The sequence below is a fragment of the Tachypleus tridentatus genome, chromosome 13, assembly GCF_004210375.1.
Source record: "Tachypleus tridentatus isolate NWPU-2018 chromosome 13, ASM421037v1, whole genome shotgun sequence".
NCBI lineage: Eukaryota > Metazoa > Arthropoda > Merostomata > Xiphosura > Limulidae > Tachypleus > Tachypleus tridentatus.
The window spans coordinates 146,348,046-146,370,910 of NC_134837.1; the positions used below are offsets into that span (position 1 = coordinate 146,348,046).

At 33.2% G+C, this 22,865-nt stretch overlaps 1 protein-coding gene across 6 annotated transcripts in view; it reads left to right on the top strand.

The window, feature by feature from the left end:
* The window catches only part of LOC143237483 (acetylcholinesterase-like), a 92,146-nt gene that overhangs the window by 64,887 nt on the left and 4,394 nt on the right, over window positions 1-22,865 (top strand). For all 6 annotated transcript variants that reach the window (XM_076476779.1, XM_076476782.1, XM_076476781.1 and 3 more), the window contains one exon: window positions 10,498-10,673. In XM_076476779.1, the coding sequence (XP_076332894.1) occupies window positions 10,498-10,673 (176 nt within the window). The remainder of the gene's footprint in view (window positions 1-10,497; window positions 10,674-22,865) is intronic.

A 22,865-nucleotide genomic window follows, 5' to 3' on the forward strand; every position in this document is an offset into this window, starting at 1 on the left:
TCGATTTTCTGTAAAATTAATTCTACAATAATTTACTAGAACGAACTCACGATGCTAACATGAGGGTAGACAAGGAGCTTGAGTTTGTTTGTTTTTTGTTGAATTTACCTCGAAATCTTGGAGGTATGAAGAGAATAAATTTGGTGAGGTAATGCATTGAGTGTGTGGTTTTAAGGCCTCGAAATAATTAAAGTAAATACGAGACTGGATTGAAATACTGTTAGCAACGTTCAAACAACACGAGTTATCTTATAGGGTTTCTGACCTTTCAGCTGCAACAGTGATATGTGATGCCACGAACACAGAAACTTAACGAATCCAGTGGAAAAGAACTTATACTATTAATATATAAAATTGACGTTTTATGAATCATTTGATAGTAATATCTAATAAAAAAATGATATGAAGTAAATTAGTCTACATCCATTTCTTTAAACGTATTTTTTACGTTTTTTTAAAATAGTTTATTTAAAATAATTGTTGTAAAACAATAAACAAGAAGCTATTTATAGACTACCCCTTCCTAACAACAGGATTTACGACAGTATCATGAATAAAGCAGCTATCTTTGTTTAGTTGATGTAAGACAAACGAAATAATTGATTGAAAAAGTTATAAAGAATCTGTAATGCATTTAAATGTCTTAAATATTGTGATGAATATTGCAGTTTCGTTTTACGTTGTAAAAAGCAGTGATCACAGGTTTTGTTGATGTTACTCAAGTTATTGCAACATATAAGACATTGAAATGAATTTTGGTTTGAAATTTTGGGCGTCGAAAAAAAAAGTTGAGGATGCGTGATTTTAATAAAAGATGTAATAAAACGTTTCAGTAAAATAATTTACCATTTAACAAGCAAGCAGGGATTAATAGAAAATACTAACAAATAAGCTACCAAAATATGAGTTTTTTATTTTATTTTAGTCTCATATTTTCCCAAAATGTTCAGGATAACTTGAGAACGACATATCAGTCTTCTCGCCTTTGCTAGGTTACCAAGTTAAACACAGCTGTTTTTCCAACAGGATTTCACGGTACAATATGTAATTTGGAGAAGAATTTTTAAATCATAGATCCTTTCTCATGCTCTCACCATACAAATTTAAAATGAATAATAACATAATAAATAGAAATTTCAGGGCGTTTCGTGCTGGGCTCAGTGACCAATATTATAGAGAAGCAAATATGAAAATATTTATGATTCTCAGTTTGCCTCTGATAAAAAAAAAATATACTTTTCGAAAGCGCTCGGATTATTGGACTTTGTATTTAATTCGGTTTTTAAAGCCACGTGCTTTTCTAACATCATGAATTAAAATATTTAGATGTTAACGTTCTATTTTAATAACTAGCAGATGCTATAGTCATATTTGTAAATAATAAATGAAAAGTATTTCATGTAGAAATATTAGAGTTTTGTGTCTAAGAAAAATATTGAAATATAATTGTCTCTGTCTTTGGAACATTGCATTCTTGAAAATATCATTATTTATTCACGTGAAACACCTTATTTGTACCATTTTTTTCGTATAATATCTATGCATTGTTGATCCATACGCTCGAGAATCTTCCACAAATTTAGAGAACAGGTGGGATTTCCGCAATACAGATTTAACAATATACGTTACACAGCTCATTTCTACATATATATTAAACAAAAAAAACATATATTATATAATATTAAATCCGTTACAGTGAAATACACACACTTAGTGAGCACATTTTTAATAGTTTTATTTTGAAATTAAAGTATAAAAGACCCAATAACTCGAACACTTTTGGAACGTAGAACTTCCTTCATTTTAATATTTATTGACAAAACAATTTAATAAATAATCAGCTAGAATATTCATATGATAAGTTACATAGCTCTAATAAAACTTCTTCCTAAGATAAAAATACATTTTCTTATATATATATATAAATATGCGTAAACACTGCATGAAAATTGTAGCTTCAGCTAGAAAATGATAAACGCTTCAAATGATACTAGTTTGAATGTTTATTAGGGTGTTTTAATTCTCTGGCGAATGGAATGCGTCTGGAAAGAAGGTGGGGATATAAAGTTCAGTTTAATGATAGAGCTAATGTTTTCTGTACGTTAAATGCTTAATAATTCGTCGTAATAACAACTGTCACATGATTTAAATAGTGTTGATTAGAATTAAGCACAAAGCTACACAATAACATCTTTCCTATCTGTTCTTTGCCCACCACGAGTATCGAAATCCGGTTTCTATCGATAAGTCCGCAAACATACCACTGTGTCACTGGGGAGCAAATTAGACAAATTATTGTTTGTTGACTATTTTATCTGCTTTAGTAAAGTTTCCAGAAAACAGTAGGATCTAAATTGCTGCTTTTCGTACCTGTTAATACATAATTGACAAATATATTTTTTTATCTTTTAAACTTATTATTTCCAAGCTATTTCTCATGTTTACTCAATATGCATTCGAGGACAGTTTTATGAGATCCTCAACTGCGTGACAGAAATACGAAAGAAAAAGCTACTGAGATTTCAAGACATTATTATTAGTTAAAGACCAGCAGTATTTAAATCATAGAAATGCATAAATATGATTTTAAATTTTTCTTACCAAAAAAGCTTTAAAATTTTCAGAGATTTAAATAACTACATTTATGATTATAACTGAAAATTATAATTATTGACGTTCATACGAACTGATAGGTGTGCTGCGTCTTGGTTTGTGGCCAGCTTTAGATATTAAAACATAACTTTGTTATTCTAGTTGCTATAACACGCAATTGTGACACTGATAAAATGTTCGACCAAAATCTTAAGGAAAGGTTGTGCGCTCGTAATTAGAAAGCGAAATATCTCTATGCAATTCGTTTTACCTAGAACTTATTTCAACACATCTGCTCTGCAGTTGCGCAAGTATCCTAAATAAATTATTTGCGTCTGGTTGGAGATGCTGACTTATCAGATAACTTAAAAGTTCTGCTATGTTCTTCAGAGATGATCAACGCAGTCTAGTATTTCACAAACCTTGGCACAGCATCATAAGAGGCCCGAGGCTGTGTTGAACGCCATAGCATCCTACTCAACTAATATGATTCTCTTGAGGAAAACGAATTCCGGTGTTAAAGAGAAAATATTATCATTAATATGAATATTTCGTGTTAAACCGTAGTTGTTTTTTGTACCGTTTTGTTACTAAATCCAATTTTACATTCTCACCCGAACAGATGTATCAGTAAGTCATTTTGACAGGATGTCTCTTTCTTTTCACGTGTGTATATATTAGCAGAATACCTAGCGCTGCTCAAATGAAAATATCTTTAACTGATTTAGTTCTTTCATTGCCTGCTAATTTATTGATCTAGTGTAAAGTTTCTTTGTACGCAATATTTTTTGCCTTACATCAAAAAGCAAAGAAGATGAGATTATGAGCAGAGAAACAAATGAAGATTCCTCGAAGTTTTTAAATCGTTTTAATCACAATTATTAATGGATAGAATGATCAGAAGAAGTCCTCGCAACTATCATTCAATGTATTTGTTTTTTTTTGTCATGACTGTGTATCAATTAGATATTACTAGCTTACTTATCCACTCTTTCTCGGCCCGGCATGGTCAGGTGGTTAAGGCACTCAACTCGTAATCCTCGTCAAACCAAACATGCTCGCTCTTTCAGCTGTGGGGGCGTTATAATGTTACGGTCAATCATACTATTCGTTTGTAAAAGAGTAGCCCAAGAGTTGTCGGTGGGTGGTGATGACTAGCTGCCTTCCTTCTAGTCTTACACTGCTAAGTTAGGAACGACTAGCACAGGTAGCCCCCGAGTAGCTTTGCGCGATATTCAAAACAAAACGAGCCACTCTTTCTCAAGGTTGAATTCCTGTACATACATATATATGAACACATAGAAAGAAATTTGTTTTGTTTGTTTTGGAATTTCGCACAAAGCTACTCGAGGGCTATCTGTGCTAGTCGTTCCTAACTTAGCAGTGTAAGACTAGAGGGAAGGCAGATAGTCATCACCACCCACTGCCAAATTTGGGCTACTCTTTTACCAACGAATAGTGGGATTGACCGTAACATTATACACCCCCACGGCTGGGAGGGCGAGCATGTTTAGCGCGACGCGGGCGCGAACCCGCGACCCTCGGATAACGAGTCGCACGCCTTACGCGCTTGGCCATGCCAGGCCAAAGAGAACGAAAGAGACAGAAATACGATACGAATTGCTCACCGCTGATTGTATTTTCTTTATTTTCCCCCTAGGTAGTAGTAAATTTACGAACTTACAGTGCTAAAATTCAGGGTTCGATTCCACTCGATGGACAGAGCTCATTTTATGTATTTGCACTAACAAATTAAATAAAGCAAAAACTTCCCTCTTGTAAACACTTGAAATACTTTTATGTTTTATCTTGTTATATTAAAATACTTATGATTGGTATTTCTTTTAAGATTTGAACCACTGTGTTTGTTTCAGTATTTATTCAGCCTACGAACGATTTCCACTGTTCTTTAAATTAGTTCTAACTAAATGAGCAGGATGTTCGGTATAGTGTATAGTCGGCCTGAAGGATTGATATCATTAGTATAGTGTTGCTATTACTCCTAAGGAGATGTAAACTGTATTCTAGATATCAATATTGATCTACCTTTTAATTAATTCGTTCACGTCACTTGAGGCACGTGCAAATTTATCCACTGGTTGACATGCCATAGCAACACTGTTTAATTTAAGGATTTTACTGTGATGAACTATTGAACTCATGGATAAACTGAAGTTTCGTCCTGCCATAGACTGATGATTAGATCGCTAGCCTCGCCATCTACTTGTCACGAGAACGAAACCCGTCTCCAAATATGCTCGCCCTTTCACCTGTGGTGACCAATCCCACAATTCATTGGTGCTATAACTTAAACGTTCGTGATGGATGATGTTGACTAACTGCCTTCTAACTAATCTATAATTTCAAAATTAGGAACAGATAGCGCAGACAGCCCTCGAATAGCTTTGCGCGAATATTCAACAAACAAATTTGGTTTGAAGTTCGTCATGATCTATGAAACGTTAAGTTATTCACTAGTAGAAATTTTTTGTTTAATTAATGGTTAGATATTATAAAATTATAGTTACGGGCTTTATGACCACTGGTAAACTATAATAATGGCGAGACAACAGAACGATTTCTCCTGCAGGCAGAATTCAGGAAAAATAGAAATTGAACTAAAGGTTGTCATGAAAGATTAATTGAAAGTGAAACGTTTTAAGTACAAACAAAATAAAGGCGAAAAAAAATAGCTTTTGAGTCATAATTCGTAAAGGAGCAAAAAACAACAACAAACAAACGAAACAGTACAAACACGATTTGTATAGAGTTTTGTGGTGAGTCGTAAGTACGTAGCAGTTCAAACTATCTACCAAGTTCTATGGTTAGTCCTAGGTACGCAGTTCAAACTATCTTGTTTTAATTTTCTATAGAGGAAGACTTGAGTATAGGTATAAATATTAGATACATTTTCTAACCATTTTAAACAAAATCCTTAAATAAAACCGGACAAATTCAAAACTTTAAAACAAGTTAATACGGTTTACACACAAGTAATTATATTCAGTTCCAGTATAAAACCTAGGAACAAAGATAAGAGATGAATGTGCATTCCAATACGAAGGTAGATTTAATGACCGAAAAGGGTAGCTTTTTTATTACAAAGTCCAACAAACACATAAAAAGAGTAGTACATTGAAAAATCGGCGATAATTAGACAGATGTTACATTATTGAAACTAGCTTCGATACCCGTACCCTGTACTGAAGTTATGTAAATTCATGATTAATGAAAGGCTATCTTAGGGCATAAAAAGTTGTTTCCTTTATATATAATTTAAAAAAAACCCAAAACGCGCATAAGATCAGCAAAACAAAAATGTGAAACCGTAAATTTGCATGTATCTCCTCATGGACCTAACAAACCTTCATGCCAAATTTGGTGAAGAACCATCAATAAGGACGAAACAGTGGTAATAAAACCTCGCAAAAACACTCATAAAAACTTCAAAATGCAAAGTTAAAAATTTGTGTTTATTTTTCCAGGGACGTAATGGACCTCCATACCAATTTTGGTGAAGATTCATACCCTGCGAGATATTTGCATGGACATAAAATAGACAGTGCTATTATATTTGTATAGATAGCGCCAGTGTACTAGATCTGCGTGTGACGTATTCATTTACGTCATATCTGCACTCTGAGAATGGAGAAAAATAAAGTTCTCCGTGGCGGGAAGCAGAGACGAAACGGGAAAATCGGACCTTTATTGCAAATCAAAATGCATACAGGTTACAAATTTTGCGAATTTGAGGGTTTTACATCATATAATGAAAACGTTTTTCCAGTATCATATAAGCAAAAGTTCTATTATAGTATGATGCTGGTTTGGAACGATTAGTAGAAAATGTTTAAAGACACCTAAAGTCTTAAAAATATAAATTTTGATTCTATAAAATTAAAGTTACACAATATAATAGATATAAAAGGTTTGATAATAGATATCAAATGTTAAATTATCATTTAGTTGAAATTATAGAATGATTACTGACTAAATGAACTTTGTTTCATATTATGCATATATTCATTGTTGTTGTTTTTTAGTTTTGTTTAATGCTATAAACATTTAAGTAAAATATAAAACTTTCGATTCCTTTAAATCAGCGCCGTTTTGCCATTGGTGGATCCAGAACGATTAGAATTTGTGATCGGGTTATATTTGATACCTATCCCTATGGGTAACAATATTTTTTTTTACAGAAACAAGCTAGAAAAATTATTCAACAACGATTCAACAACAATTTGTAATCTAAAGACCCATTCAAACGTTTCTGAATCGCATCACTGTGAGCAGGATCACTAACAAAATCTCTTATCTCTTTCTTATTCCTGAGCAAACTGAGTATCTGAAAATTTACGTAATTTCACCCCAATTTATCCATATTTCTATGTTTAAGTTTTTTTTAAGATGTTGTTACTGATGATTTTGAATTTTTTTCCACTTACAAAGTCAACCTTTTACTACCTAATAAAAGATAATGTAAAATATGTTTTCTCTGTTTTCTTTTGTAAATAGACCAAGTTTAGTAGTGGGTAATATTAAGACTTACTACAAGACTGTATACGATTCAGAAAAACGTGATGGGTAATGTATCAAATTTCGCCCCTTTTTTACCAGCAGTAATATAAAATAAGTCTAGATTTTATTTAAGTTTTATTAGCATCGTAAATAAGTTTGGTGATATTTACATTTGTTTTCCAAATTAAGCTTCTATCATGTCTCCTAAAACATTTAGCAACCAAATCTAGATTGTTTGCAGTATCATCTTTTGCGCCTCTAAAACGGTATGTCTGCGGACTTACAACAACACTAGAATCTGGGTTTCGATACCCGTTGTTTGCATATCACAGATAGCCCATTGTGGAGTTTTGTGCTTAAGACAACAGTTTCTAAAACGTACCTGTATACACTTATCCTATTTAATATCGAGTATTTAGTACAAATTATTAGCAGTACCGTTATTGGATGCATCCACATTTCTCTGCCACCGCTAGTACAGCGGTGTATCTACGGATTTACAATGCTACAATCAGGGGTTCGATTCCCCTCGGTGGGGAGATAGCTGATGTGGCTATGTAATAAGAAAACACACACACACATTTTTGTTGTTTAACTAGAACAGAATAAGGCATTGTATTTATTTTATTTCTGATCATCGTTCCCCAAATCATGTCAGGATAAAACGAATAAGAAAGTCATTGTTCTCTCAGGTATCAAAAATGTTAACTATCGAGTTTTTATTTTTTTCTGAAAGTGGCAGCCTTGATAACCTTTGTAGGAAAGGGTTTACCAGTGATATTTTTCAATTTAAATATATACATCTTATTCTAATAAGGTTAGTCTTTTCGTATAAAAACATGGAAACGAAGCCAGCGTTCAGCGGTTCACTGTGCTTTTCTTTACGTTAATCCAAAGAAAGCGAAACGAAAATTATTTTTTGTAAAAACCAGTCATAGTCTGAAGACTCGACATCTCGCGCATATTAAATCTACATAGAATACAGCGTTTATTTTTCAATATGTATCAAATGCTGTTGCATTTAAATGTAATTTGTGATGCTCATAAACAAGAAAAATCTTTTTGCTAAAAATATAATATTTGGTAATTAGTTCTTGGATAACAGAACCTTTCTGTCGTTGTAATTATATGTCCGTTAATATATTAATTCAAAATTTTGGCCTTTGGTAAATGAACTATTTTGTTCAGAAAGAATGAAGAAATGGTTGATTAAAAATCTGTGATATATCTTCCAATGATTTTTGTAAAACAGAATTTGTTTATGATAAGATGTGTTTGTAGGAAACGGTATGTTGTACTTTGTCAGATTACTTATTGTCATTTGTACTTTGAATGTAATATTACTATTTAATGTAATATTTCCAAACATGCTCGCCCTTTCAGTCGTGGGGGCGTTATAATGTTACGGTCAATGCCACTATTCATTGGTAAGAGTAGCTGGGGCCTGGCATGGCCAAGCGTGTTAAGGAGTTCGATTCGGGTCGCGGGTTTGGATCCAGGTCGCACCAAACATGCTCGCCCTGGGGGCGTTATAATGTGACGGTCAATTCCACTGTTCGTTAGTAAAAGAGTAGCCCAAGAGCTGGCGGTGGGTGGTGATGACTATCTTTCTTCTCTCTAGTCTTACACTGCTAAATTAGGGACGGCTAGCGCAGATAGCCCTTGCGCGAAATTCAAAAACAAGAAAAAAACAAAGAGTAGCTGGAGTTGGCAATGGGTGGTGATGACTGGCTGCCTCCCCTCTAGTCTTACACTGAGAGTCCTAACACACTGATTTGATATATTCCTTAGTTTGACGGTCATTATTTCTCTTAAAACATAATTTTGTGATTTTGTTGAGCAATCTTTATCTTCCTATAGTTCACCTCAATGTTTGTTTTAACTGTAGAGATTTCTCTGGACCTTTCCAGCTCAGTTTTCTTAAACATAAGTCTATAGCTTCCGCAATACTTTACTCTGTTTTTAATGTTTTCTCTGTGTCATCACTTCAACTAATACGGTTGGGCCTAGCATAATTGGTAGATATTGATAGTTTGAAAAAGAGAAATATTTGTTTCAATATTGTTATAGCAGTCTTATTCATTTTTTAGGAAGTTATTGTTGATTTGAGATATTATTTTCTGTCCTTGTAACAAAAGCAACATTTACTTTAGTTTATATGTCATTTAGATTTGGTAGGCACAGATATTTTCCTTTTATTCTAACAGGTCGACGGTTTAAGTCTTTGTACCACCTTATACCTTATGCCCTATAACGTATGAGATACAACTAGATTCATGATTTTGTTCTACACCCAGTCCGATCGTTCATCCAAAGTCACTTAAGCCTCTCCCTGCCTGTTCACCATCCGAATAATTGAAACATTGTCATCACATGCGAATATAAGAAAGCAAAAGTAATATTAAGACAGTTCATATACAGTAGAATTGTTTTCAATGTGGTTAAAAGCAGATAATTGAACACTAACATCATTGAAATCGAACAAATATATCAATATCCGTGTCGAAAATCCACAACCATCTTGAATTATCAGGTGACTAACGTTTTTTATTGGTCTAATGAAGGTATTCATGCCAGATTTAATTTTTAGATCATCATTTGAACTATTTATTCCTCCTCAAAAACTTTGCTATCTGCTTTACTGACCGTACAATCTGCATTGTGCCAATCACAAATGATCAAACCCCGAATTTTATCATGATAAACGCCCAGTCTTACCACTAAGCTATTCGGAGACACTGATATCTACGTTTCAACACAAAACATACTATTCTGGTCATCGTTCTCTTGATTAAAAATATATTTACCATATATATCTATTTTAATACGTCACTAAGTAAGGAAACGATCTCAAAATACTAGCCCAGCATGGCCAGGCGGTTAAGGCACTCGACTCGTAATCCTCTGGTTGCGGGTTCGAATCCCAGTCATACTAAACATGTTCACTCGTTCGGTCGTGGGGGCGTTATTATGTTACGACCATTCCCACTATTCAGTCGTAAAAGAAAAGCCCAAAAGCTAACGCTGGTTGGTGATGACTAGCTGCCCTCCCTCTATTCTTACACTGTTAAATTAGGGACGACTAACGCAAATAGCCCTCGTGTAGCTTTGCGCGAAATTCAAAACAAACCAAACCCATTCGCTAGGTACCTCATTTGCAAGCGATCGCGGAGTTAGATTTTCGTCAAATAACGTATAATTATGGTGTTACCCAGTATAGACAGTAGCTTCCTGCCATATTAAAAGTCACATATTTTAAATTAAAAACTTGCGAAACAGTGTGATTAATATCGTAATCTGTTACGTCGTCGCTTTTAGGCTTAAACACGTTACACGATTTTCATGTTATAGAGGATTGTTTTTGATTGTTTATTCATTATTTTTTAGGAAACCAAGTCAGGGCCCTGGTGAAAAATGGGAGAAGATATATTGGCCTGTGTACACCCCCTACGCTCGAGAATACTTAACCTTAGATCTTAACTCGAACAAGACTGGTCGGGGTCCTCGAGCCGAATACTGCGCCTTCTGGCAGCAATACCTACCTCAACTTGTGAAAGCAACTTGTAAGTAAACACTTCAGATATTTTAAAAATAAAACAAATATAAGCACTTAAAGGCACGGAAAAATCTAAAATCATGTAAACTAATTATTTGGAAAAGAAGTGAAAGAGAAAAATAAAGAAGGAACTGAGATAAAATCCCATATTCTGGGAATGATGTTGAAAGAATTTCTAAACAAAAGAAGATATATTATTTTTGTGTATTTTGGATAAACATTAAAAAAAAACAAGAATCTTATACAATTATACTACTTTCAGAAAGTGGGGTTATTTATTGAGAACGCTACTTGATTTTGAGGTAAAGTTATTAATTTCGAGCTGGCAGGCCAAGTTTGAATCCATGCAATATCACAAACTATTCCCATAAACTTAAGCTGTTAGAACATTATAAGAGTGACAATGGATTGTGGATGGTATGACGCTGCTAACTGGGTATCATCCACCTTCTGGTCGGCAGCTAGAAATTACACACGTGGGGGGCAAATTTTTCAGTACTTCAGTGTTAGTTCTAAACAAAAACAATGGTTAAACTATTTGCCAGTTTACCCATAATAAAAAAAGATCCACATTTGGAAAGTGATCGGGGTATAGGATTTTTATTCTTTCAATCAAGACTTTGATGAAACTATGTTTTCCGAACGTCAAAACTGTAAGCAGTAATATGTTTTACTTTTTCAGTTTGACGCTCCTTTTAAACGGAATAATTTACATGAAAATACCTCAAATAGAGATCGTAGAACATATAAAAACTTACTTTATTTTGTATTGGTTATTTCTTTCACTAAACAATTGAAGTGCTCATTCTGGTGCATAACTATAGCTCATAACGGTACTCTGGTGGGACAGCGGTAACTCCATGGATTTATAACGCTAAAATCAAGGGTTCGATTCCTCCACACACAGCTAATAGCGCTCTTTATTAAATCTCAATTACTTAAAAACGATAGAAAATTAGAAGAGAGTCGCTATATTTCATTTATTAGACGATAAAACAATAAATTCAGGACTTTAGTAAGTTATGATAACAAACTGAATATTATAAAAGTAGAATTTTTCGACACACTTCGTAAAATATTATATATCAATGGTTTATTTAACAAAAAATCATATCTTTATATGTTTCTTTTATTTTTTACTGTTATCGATCTTTCTTTAAAGTTAAAAGTTTCAAACTTTGTTGAATGATTCGCACTATAAAGTTGCATCTGACATTTTCATAACTCAAGCAGTATTCTGGGCATCTTGAATTTTTTTTTTTCATGGAATAGGCTTAAGTTAATGCTTTTATCGACCAGAACTAGTAAGACTACTTGGTCGAATATCCGATGTTAAGTCTCGCTTATTTGAGCACTGCAGCGTGATATTTAATTCATTAGGCTTACGTATGCGGGTATTGTAAGCAGGCAAGATTAACTACCATGGATAAGCGACCACCCGCAAAATTCTTCTGTGTTCCTTTATAGGGATTAAGGCCTTGCTGCTACACTGCTACAATGTTTGCATGGAATAGCGCACCTGCGACAACGTTTAATACATGCATATTTCACTGGAATAAATGGCTAAACTCTTCTTGCATTAGCTATCGTCGTTGATCCCGCATATTAAAACTCTTAAGGATAAACGTGATACTGTTATATTTTATATTTTCGCTAAATATGGAATGTTCAATAGTTCGAAGCACTAAGTCCGTGATAGATTTAATGTTTATTAAGATAAAGTAATTACAAATTAGCTGATTGTGATAGTTTGAAAGTTCGTTATTTCATTGAAGATTTTTTCAAGTAATGTTGTTGTTTCTAGGAACACAGTTTTGGTTTCATTTGATAATTGTGTTTCAAGGATAAGATAGGGAAGTTTTCGTTACGTCATCCCCATAATCACATTTTTATTTACCATAGACAGTAGACAGATAGTAGCGAAAAATAAATTATTCTTCTGTTAGTTCTACACTAACAGAATAATTAAACGAAATCATTTTTTATATCTTACTTTCTTTTATGGTGTTAACACATAAACAAATAACATATTTTTTTACACATGATATAAGAAAGCGAGATGACGATAGACTTTAGTGTTTTAGGGTGTGGCAATGCATATTTCGTCTTCATCTAAGGCTGTAAACTGTAATAATACAGAATGGTGTACAGCAATATTCAGTGTGCTTTCGTTTAGTCTTATGGTAATTTAAATTATTGATCACCTTAATATATTTCAATTCAGTTTTCAGCCAATGTGTAATTTGTGAAACTAGTGGCGCTAATATATTAACAACCAACTATAATTACCTTAAAAAACTCTTTTCCATTTTTTATGTCATATACATCGTGGTTGGTTGCTAAGCAGCTTCATATATTACCTACACCATTATCCATCCCATGGCAGTCTGCTTTGTACAATGTAGAAATAACTAGATAACTTTTTTTTAATTGAACCTTATTATTGGATTAGTTAGTTTAGTTTGTCTACAAATTGTGTGTCAGCTAAACAGAATACAATTAACAAAGCTCTGGTCGTTTCGACCCCTTCATAGGCAATGTACCACCTAACTACGAAGCAATAGTACTCGGACGAGTTAGTTTGTTTGTTGTGAAGCACACAGCCACACAGTGAACCATCTGTGTTCTGTCCATAGCGTGTTTCGAAAACCGATTTTGAGCGTTAGACGTCTCACTGACTTACCGCTAAGACAATGGAATGGGACAAATTATAGCCATCTGTGTCAGTTTGTTTCCCTGGAATGTTTCAGTTGTCCACTATTTCTTAACTTCGAAAATTAAAATAAGTTTGTTAGATATCATAATACACTAAAACGTTTCACAAGTTTGTTAGTCCCCCGATAGTACAGCGGTACGTCTACGGAGTTACAACGCTAAAATAAGGGGTTCGATTCCCTTCGGTGGAGTCAGCAGTTAGCCCGGTGTGGCTTTGTTATAAGAAAACACACACACACAATTTTATTAAATGAAACATGGAATGTTATGTTGTGAGAATCTATATCACTGATGTCATCCAACTACCAGTCATAAGCTAATGAAGAAGTAGACTCATGGATTATACATTCTAGGATATTAAATTCGAGCGAAAAACATGAATCCAATATAGTTATAAAAATTTAAGCCTCGGTTGTCGATGGCTACAAATACAGTAACACAGCGTGGTTCTTTTAACAAGAGCACGAACTGTTTTGAAAAGACTTTAAGATAAAAACTAACAACCACAAACTTAGCTTACACTTACGTAAAGTTACTCTATAAGTTTTCAGAACATTGTTTTGAGGTAACCTTAATAATATTTCTCTCAGTGATGGAAAATGACAATCTTGAAATATTTAGTTGTATACAAGTGGCATAAATTTCATAAAGTAGCAGCATTCGTTTTTTCTTGTGTATTAATGTATTTTAACTCTGTACGTAACTCTATAGTTACTACTGTATTTAAATGATTTGGTATTTTATACTAAGATTAAGCATCAAATGCACTGACAGTCCAGTTTATCAGTACCTTTAGCAAACACACATTTGCAGACCACTTACATATGAGAAGCAGACTTATGTATTCCGTTTAGGTGATTGTCTGAGCCGTATGAAAACAACACAATCAGTGATGTCGAGAAAACCCACTTGTAGAAATTATATATGTAAAAACGGCTCGTTTGGGTTGAGAAAATATTTTACGTAGAGGAGCGAACAACGCGACCTTCTTCGGTGAACCTGACGATGACCAAAGAAGGTCGAAACGTTGTTTGCTCCTCCACATAAAATATTTTCTCAACCCAAACGAGCCGTTTTTACATATATAAAACAACACAATACTTACATTATTGTTACTCTGAAGTCTATGGGTAAGAGCAAAGATTTATCCGACTTTTAAAGATATACTGTAGTCGATATTTGCCTAGCAAGAACATTCTTAACAGGAGAGTCTAACAGCATTAGCTACTAGAAAATTATTGTGCTCCTAAACGTTGCTTGCAAATCAAGTTTTGTATTTCACGAAGAATACCCTACATTTAAGTAATAGACTTACTAGATGCTTTTGGTGTACTAAAAGCCTTACTGAGTTCAGTTATACTTATTATTACTAGGAATCATTGTTCATTCCAATATATATTCTAATAGAATATATTATCTTATATTGAAAGGGAATTTTAAAATCACCTACTGTTTCTGTCTCTAATGTTTTCAACAAAACAAGCACATTGCCAGTATTTTGATATGAATAAAACGTATCGTGTTTCATATTTGTATCATACCATTTTAGTGAAAATAAATTTCAATTAAACTAAACAAAGACTTAGGAGTTACAAGAAAATACCAATTACTTAAGTGTTATTCTAAAGTGATATTTCATTAAAAGATTTTTATTTGTTATTGCTTAGGCTTTTAAAGGTACGCGTGTGGACATAGAATTATGAAGGTACTATTCAATAGGAATTATCCTAACTGGAATTAGTTGAATTTACTAGATTTGTTAAAGAGCTCTTTCATTCTGAAGTACGTCTTCATAGAAATATTGCTAAGAAAAAAAAAACAAATTAATCGGTGATTTTTGAAAACTACTTTACAATTTATGTTTATGTATCAGGAAAAGCAGAGATTTCTAATAAAAGTAGCTTCTGGTAAAAACTTCGCAGAGAAAAAAGATGAATTTTTAGTGTAGGGACCGAAAATTGTTTTTCATTCTAAAAAGCAACTCTTTTTTTTTTTGGTTTAAAAAATTTTTTTGAAGAGCATGTTTTTATGACGTTTAATTTATTATCAAGTTTAATAATGAATCATTGCACTAAATGATTTTTTTTATAAATGTTTGTTTTATGCTAAACCATTAGTGCCTCGCTCATGAATTAAAACAATTTATTTTATTACCATATTTACGTTTTTTGAAAATATTTCAAAAGATCATAATAAACAGGGGCTGTTTTTCGGTTCATCTACTAAAACGACAGAATAAACATCTACTCCTGAAAACTAATTAGTAGTGATTTAGTGAATAATTATATCTCAAACTCGCATATAACAAGAGTGGTGCAGTTAACCCAGCTCTGAAAATAGTGTATGATAATTGAGTTAACAAAAGGGCGCTACGAAAGAGAGAAAAAAGTTGGAAAGTTAAGCTTTTATACTGTTATAGATTTTTGAATATTAGCATTTAGAGTAATTTGAGTTCAATTATAAAAGAATAATTAGATTTGGTAAAATTGGTAAATAAAAGTGGTAGATGTCTAGTTTTAAAATTAGGACTTGTATTATAGCGTTAGATTAAGCTTAGGATGTGTGATGGTACTATAGGCTTTACTATAATTCAACTTTACTGGTAAATCGTAAAACAGGTTAAATACATTGTTTCATTAAACAAATGTATAGACTAGTTAATTATCTATTCGTGTTTTGAGGATTAACTTGTTTACTTGACTTTGAATCCATTAGTTTATTAGTATTAAGAAGTAAATACTAGTTATTTATCACTTCAATAAAATTAAAGATAAACTTAATTGCTTTAAAATGAAGATAGGAGATAAGTGTAGAAATAGTTCTAAAGATGGGCTTAATGGTGATTAATGGAGGATTTTGGTGTAATGGGAAAATGAAACATGGTTAAACATAGATGGCTTTGATTGAAGAAATTTCTTTGAAATATAGGGTTATAGGTTATTTGATAGGGAGAGTACTAAAGAGAAGACGAGTGGCCTTATGTGTGAAATATGAGTTACATCCTGTTAAAGTTCAGGATATTAAAGATAATAGCAAGGCAACTAAATCAGTTTGAGCTTCTATTAGCGGACATGAAGGAAAAACACTTTTAGTGGTAACTTTTACAGATCACCAGATGATATTGACGAAATTAGTGAGAAACGTTATAGAGAAATTAAGAGTTTAGCTGTAAATAAAGTCAAAATTATGGTTAATTTTAATTTCATGCATATAGAGTGGGAAAACTGGAATAAAAAACCATGAGAGAGAGAAAGGTTTTTGAAAACTTTTCAAGGTAGTTTTCTTCACCAATTGGTCAAAGAATCTCATAGAAGCAATGCTATTTTAGAGCTATTTTGTTAACTTCTAGTATAAAAATTGTTAAGAGAGTGGAACTGGGGAACATCTGGGTGCAAATAAAGATTGTTCTATTAGGTTTGATGTTTTGCCGCATGTGGATTCAAGAATAATGATAGTTTGGTTATAAATTTCAGAAAGGAAATTTTGAAGGGATGCAACAACGGATATCTGTTGTAAGTTGGGCAGCTAAGCTATGTATAGACACTGATTGATTAAATGTGAGAAAATTTTAAAAATATATTTTCAAGTATTTGACTTTCAAGAATGATAAGGCTTCTTGGCCAAATAATATCTCTCCTAGGGTTTCGAAGGAGGTTAAAAATTAAATATATGAGCCACTTGATACTAAATTCTAAAGTAGTTGGTAGGAGTCAAAGGATTGCAAGTTAACTAATGTCACTCCCCTATTTAAAGCAGTAATAAATATTGTCCAAATAATTAGAAGCCTGTGTGTTACATCAGCTGTGGAACATGTTCTGGTAAGCCTGATAAAAGATGCTTTGCAAAGTCATTTAACAAAGTTTAAAATTTCATTAGATGCCCGACATGTTTTCACTAAGGGAAAATCTTGCTTTACAAATTTTTTGACATTCTTTGAAAAAGTTACTGCTTATATAGATGGTGCATTTGGATTTTCAGAAAGCATATGACAAAGTTGTCGCATAAAACAATTTTATCTCTATAGATAATTGGATAGAATAGTGGTGGGATTGAAGAAAGCATGGAGTTGTTGTAAATGGAGTTCAGTCAAACTGGAATAATGTTACAAGTGAAGCATCTCAGGAGTCAGTTTTAGGACTGTTGCTCTTTTTAATTTACATTAATAACTTAGATAAAGAAATGGTCGATTAATTACTTAAATTTGCTGATGATATTAAAGCCGTGGGTGTTGCTAGCTGTTAAGAGGATGCTATTGCTTTACAAAGGAATTTATATCATTTACTGAGTTGGCCAAATAAATAACAGAGTGGTTTTAATTATGATAAATGCAAGATAATGCATGTTGTTTATAAGTATAATTCGGATGGAAATAACATTAACAGTGTTATAAAAGAAAGAGACCTTGGTGTAATGGTTAATCAGTCTATATTAAGCCATCCAAGCAATGTATTGTTATTGATGCTAGTGGAAGGGCAAATAGTATTTTAGGCTGAATCTACAGAAATATTTAATACAAGTCTAAAGATGTTACAGTTTCATTGTAGAGATCACTAGATAGGCTATATTTGAAGTATTATGTTTAGTCTAGGGCTCCTTACTTTAGAAAGTGCATTGAATTGCTGAAAAGAGTTCAGAGAAAGGTTATTGTAATAGTTCATGGGATGGAGGTGTTGTCATATGAGGATAGGCTAAAATTTCTCTTATTGTTTTCTCTTGAAAAGAGAAGAGCTATGGTGGATCTGATTGAGGTGTTTAAGATTGTGAAAGGAATTAATAATGTTAATACCTCATCTTTTTTATATTTAACCACAAGAACAGTAGGACTAGAAGACACAGATATATATTTTGGCATGGTAGGAGCCATCTTCAGTTTAACAGTTTTATTTTCTTAACAGGATGGTTGACCTCTGAAATGGATTGTCTTCAAATGATGTGGATGCAGTAATATTTAAGTAATTTAAAAAAGTTTGATAACTGTATAAATCATAAGGGCTGACTTTAAGATTGTTTTAAAATTTGTTTATTTAATAGTTTTAGTATAGTTTAGAAAATCGGACAGCCAAAATGGACCAGCCGTTCCCTTGCTGTCCCTAAACATTATATTATGTTAATAAGGGTTTTTATCTTGAATTACTTTCCGATAGTTCGTTATAAATGAATAAATATTATAAATGGGTAGCAGAAAAGATATAATTCAAATCAAAATTACCATTTTGTCTAATATAAATTTAGAACAAATACAAAGTTGATGCTACAGAAAGTAATACACATGTTGATTCTAAAAACCACTTCCGTTAAGTTATAAGAAACACGTAATGAAAATAATTGCAAATTTTAAATAATGTACGGTTGTCAGTGCCAAAATAGATGGAAACAAGATTATACGGATGATACAGCTATACAGAGATCATCCTTACCATGTACTCTTAGTTACAATACAGTGGTGCCTATCTTTACATGATTATGATATCATAATAAACAACTGCGTACAAACAAACAGAAGTATATAATTTTCAACTCCAGTAATATTAAAGTCACGAAGGAACGATCTACGTATATATTTAGCTGTATTATTCCCATATTCTTGTTTGCAAGTTTCTGATCTGCCATCTCTACATGATTTTACATTTTCAAAACGTTTTTATAACTTGTTGTGTGAGATTTTTCCCTGACTGGAAGTTAATATTTGAAGGTGTGTAGTAAAATTAAATACTGTGTACGTTAACTTTCTTACGTTTGGTTCCCAGAAGATACCAACTGTACACTTTATAAAGTTTTGAATAGTTTACTTGTTACAGTCATCTAATGCTCATATGTTATTTGATGATTTTTACAGTTTCATCCTCCATTAAAGCTTTTGAAAGGATTGTTTGTTTGAATTTCGCGCAAAGCTACACGAGGGCTAGGGCTATCTGCGCTAGCCGTTCCTAATTTAGCAGTATAAGACTAGAGAGAAGGCAGCTAGTGATCAATACCCACCGCCAATATGCTTTTACTAATGAATAGTGGTGTTGACCATCATATTATAATGCACTCACGGATGAAAGGTCGAACATATTAGGTGCAACAGGGATTCGAACTTACGACCGTCAAGTGGCATGTTGAGCGTCTTAACCACCTGGCCATGACGGGCCGTTTAGAAAGGAGCACAAGATAACTGTAACAAAAAAAAACTTCAAGGAGTAATTATAACATCATTTATACTATTAGTAAGTTGATGTTTTTTAATTGCTGCTAGTTATCACAACTAGACGATGGCGTCGTGCACTGCTCAGAAACATATACAGTGTACTTAGGTTTAAAATGAAGTTAGTTATAAAGTAGTTGTAGAGTTATCACAACTGAAACAAGAAGAAGAAAGATGAACAATGTGGTGGGTTGGTCACTTTCTGGTTTGGTATCTTAGCAGTTATTTTTTTACTTCGTGAAAGTGAGTGTCATCATTTTTAAAGTAAAATTTCTCTGCCATTGTTGATGTTTTAACTTGCGTATTTGTATTGTGCTTATTGTGTGCTTTAGCCATTCCTCTATCTAGTGTTCTGTATCCCAGTTATTAGACTGATTTGGTGCAACCGTAGTTACTATACATTCAGAAATAGTCATCTCAACTCGATAAATACTGGAGGTTGTTGATTTATCTCTCGATATATGATTGGTCCAAGAACAAGCATTCTGAAACAACAAACAAACACATTTTAGTTCAGGTTGCTGCATGTACGGCTGTAAATTACTGAACTGGTAAACAAAGTCATGTTGCTTACCTGCTCTTACATCTTAGCTAATCTATATTGTCTCGAACAGTGAATCATAAAATAAACATTGATATAATTGTATGAACAACAAACAAAACCACTTTGGTAAATAAGTGGTTCATATATTTGCCATACTTGCTGAATCACCTCTTTTGTGCAGATTGTTTTAACTTTAGCTTCAGGCACTGCCGACATAAAGTTATAATACTAAACCCTTAAATGTACTCCTCATTGTGAAAGTCTCTTTTTATGTTCAAATATATTTCAATCATTGTTGCCTTTATTCAAAACTAATTTCCAGAATAATTTAATATTAGTTTCTTTTCGTCGGGACAGTTCTGAAACGAACACCTAAGCTCACAACTTCCTGAAAGTAAAATAATGTGTTATAACAGATTTGTTAACACAATTATATCAATATTCACTTTCCTACAGACAATTAGTCTTTTGATTCTTTGAAAAACACAGACTTTAAAAACACGATTTAAATGACATATTTGTCTAATAAAATATGTGCTAAGTATAACTGTTGAACTTATAGCTAACTGATGTTTTATTCAAATGATTGTGTTTTGTTCTATTCATCGATCTTATTTCATGTTTTCATCAATTGTAAAATAAATTATAAACAACGATGTACTAATCATGAACACCTAAAATTAGGTGTTTAGTTTAGTTTACTAAACTAACATCTCATGTTACTTTCAAACCATCCCCGTCGCGCCAAACATGCTCGCCCTTTTAGCCGTGGGGGCGATATAATGTTTCGGTCAATCCCACTATTCGTTGGTAAAAGAGTAGCCCAAGAGTTGGCGGTGGGTGGTTATGACTAGCTGCCTTCCCTCTAGTCTTACACTGCTAAATTAGGGACGGCTAGCACAGATAGCCCTTGAGTAGCTTTGTGCGAAATTTCCAAAAACAAACAAATACTTTCAAATTTGCGAATCGTGGGTAACACAAACTTTTTCCCTTTGTATACGAAATAAGTGGATGAGTAAAATCTTATTTATATATCTATTCACTTAGATACATGGTAGATAAAAACCACTTAGGATGAAGAAAATTTGGTCAGTCAAATTCATAGATACCCAATGATGCTTGTCGAAAGTGATATGGTTTCTTTGAACTTGATTTATTAATTATGTTCATATTAATTGCTGCGCAACAGTGAAAGTGCAAATCTATAACCGTTTTTCTCGCATAAATGCGCCATAGTACGTATTACATACGAAAACAGCTTATATTTTCACGATTTTAGCATAAATTTTAAAGTGTAATTTCCCGATATTTCTCAACATACTCTGTTTTTATATTTAACAAAATTTCAGTATTGTATTTACTGTGTATTACTCAGGTAAAGTAATTTAAATTATATTAATTATGCAACAAAGCTCTTAATATTTTACATTTTGTTGAATAAACCTATCTCATCCATGTTACAGTTGTCAAAAGTACTGATTTGTCATTAGTCTTATGACAAAAAGGAAATGATTGGTTTGGGTTGTTTTGAAGGCTCGGCATGGCCAAGCGTGTTGAGGCGTGCGACTCGTAATCTGAGGGGCGCGGGTTCGCATCCCCTTCGCGCCAAACATGCTCGCCCTTTCAGCCGTGGGGGCGTTATAATGTGACGGTCAATCCCACCATTCGTTGGTAAAAGAGTAGCCCAAGAGTTGGCGGTGGGTGGTGAAGACTAGCTGCCTTTCCTCTAGTCTTACACTGCTAAATTAGGGACGGCTAGCACAGATAGCCCTCGAGTAGCTTTGTGCGAAATTAAAAAAATAAACAAACAAACAATTGTTTTGAATTTCGCGCAAAGCTACACGAGAGCTATCTGCGCTAGCCGCTTCTAATTTAGCAGTGTAAGACTAGCCAACTCTTGGGCTACTCTTTTACCAATGAATAGTGAGATGATCGTCACATTATAACGCCCCTACAGCTGAAAGGGCGAGCATGTTTGGTGCGACGGGAATTCGAATCCGCAGTCCTCGGATTACGAGTCGAGTGCCTTAACCACCTGGCCATGCAAAAGGAAATTAAAGAATCAAAGTAATTGCTAGACGGTGTTTTTATATATCAGATAAGAACGAATATTTAACATTTTTGTCTATATTTTATTTGTAATTAAAGAAAAACGTTTTCTGTAATGGAAAAAGTTTTGAGTGGAAATTCTAGACAACTTGGACCTCTTCTTTTGTAATATTTTGTCATTTATCTATTATTAATACACTGTTTATGAAACATTGTACACAATGTTTTCTATAAAAACCAAAAATAACAATTCCAAAAACTTAGGTAATGTCTTTAAGTTAAACAATAATAGATAAGTTTTTCATAAAGTACGCGACTCTTATGAAGTTATTGAAATCTACAAATATCACCTGAGTTTGTTACAATGTGATATAAAAATACTATAATTCAATACCTCCCCCGATGGGTTGGTTCGTGTAAAACACACTTAACTCTGGCACTGTAACATATTTAGGTAGTATTTATAGATTTCAATAACTTCATACAAGTCGCATACGCGTCTACGAGCATCAACCAATTAGATTTACCTTCTGTATGTGAGCAAAATGACATGTTCAGTTAAACGAATCTTACGTGAAATCCCCAAACTTGCCTATAGCATGCCAGGGAGACTTGCTAAGGCGAGTTACTGTAGCACCGCTAGTAAAAGCTGATGTAGGAGCAAATCATAGTCCTAATCGATTTTTCAACTGTGGCAACCATGG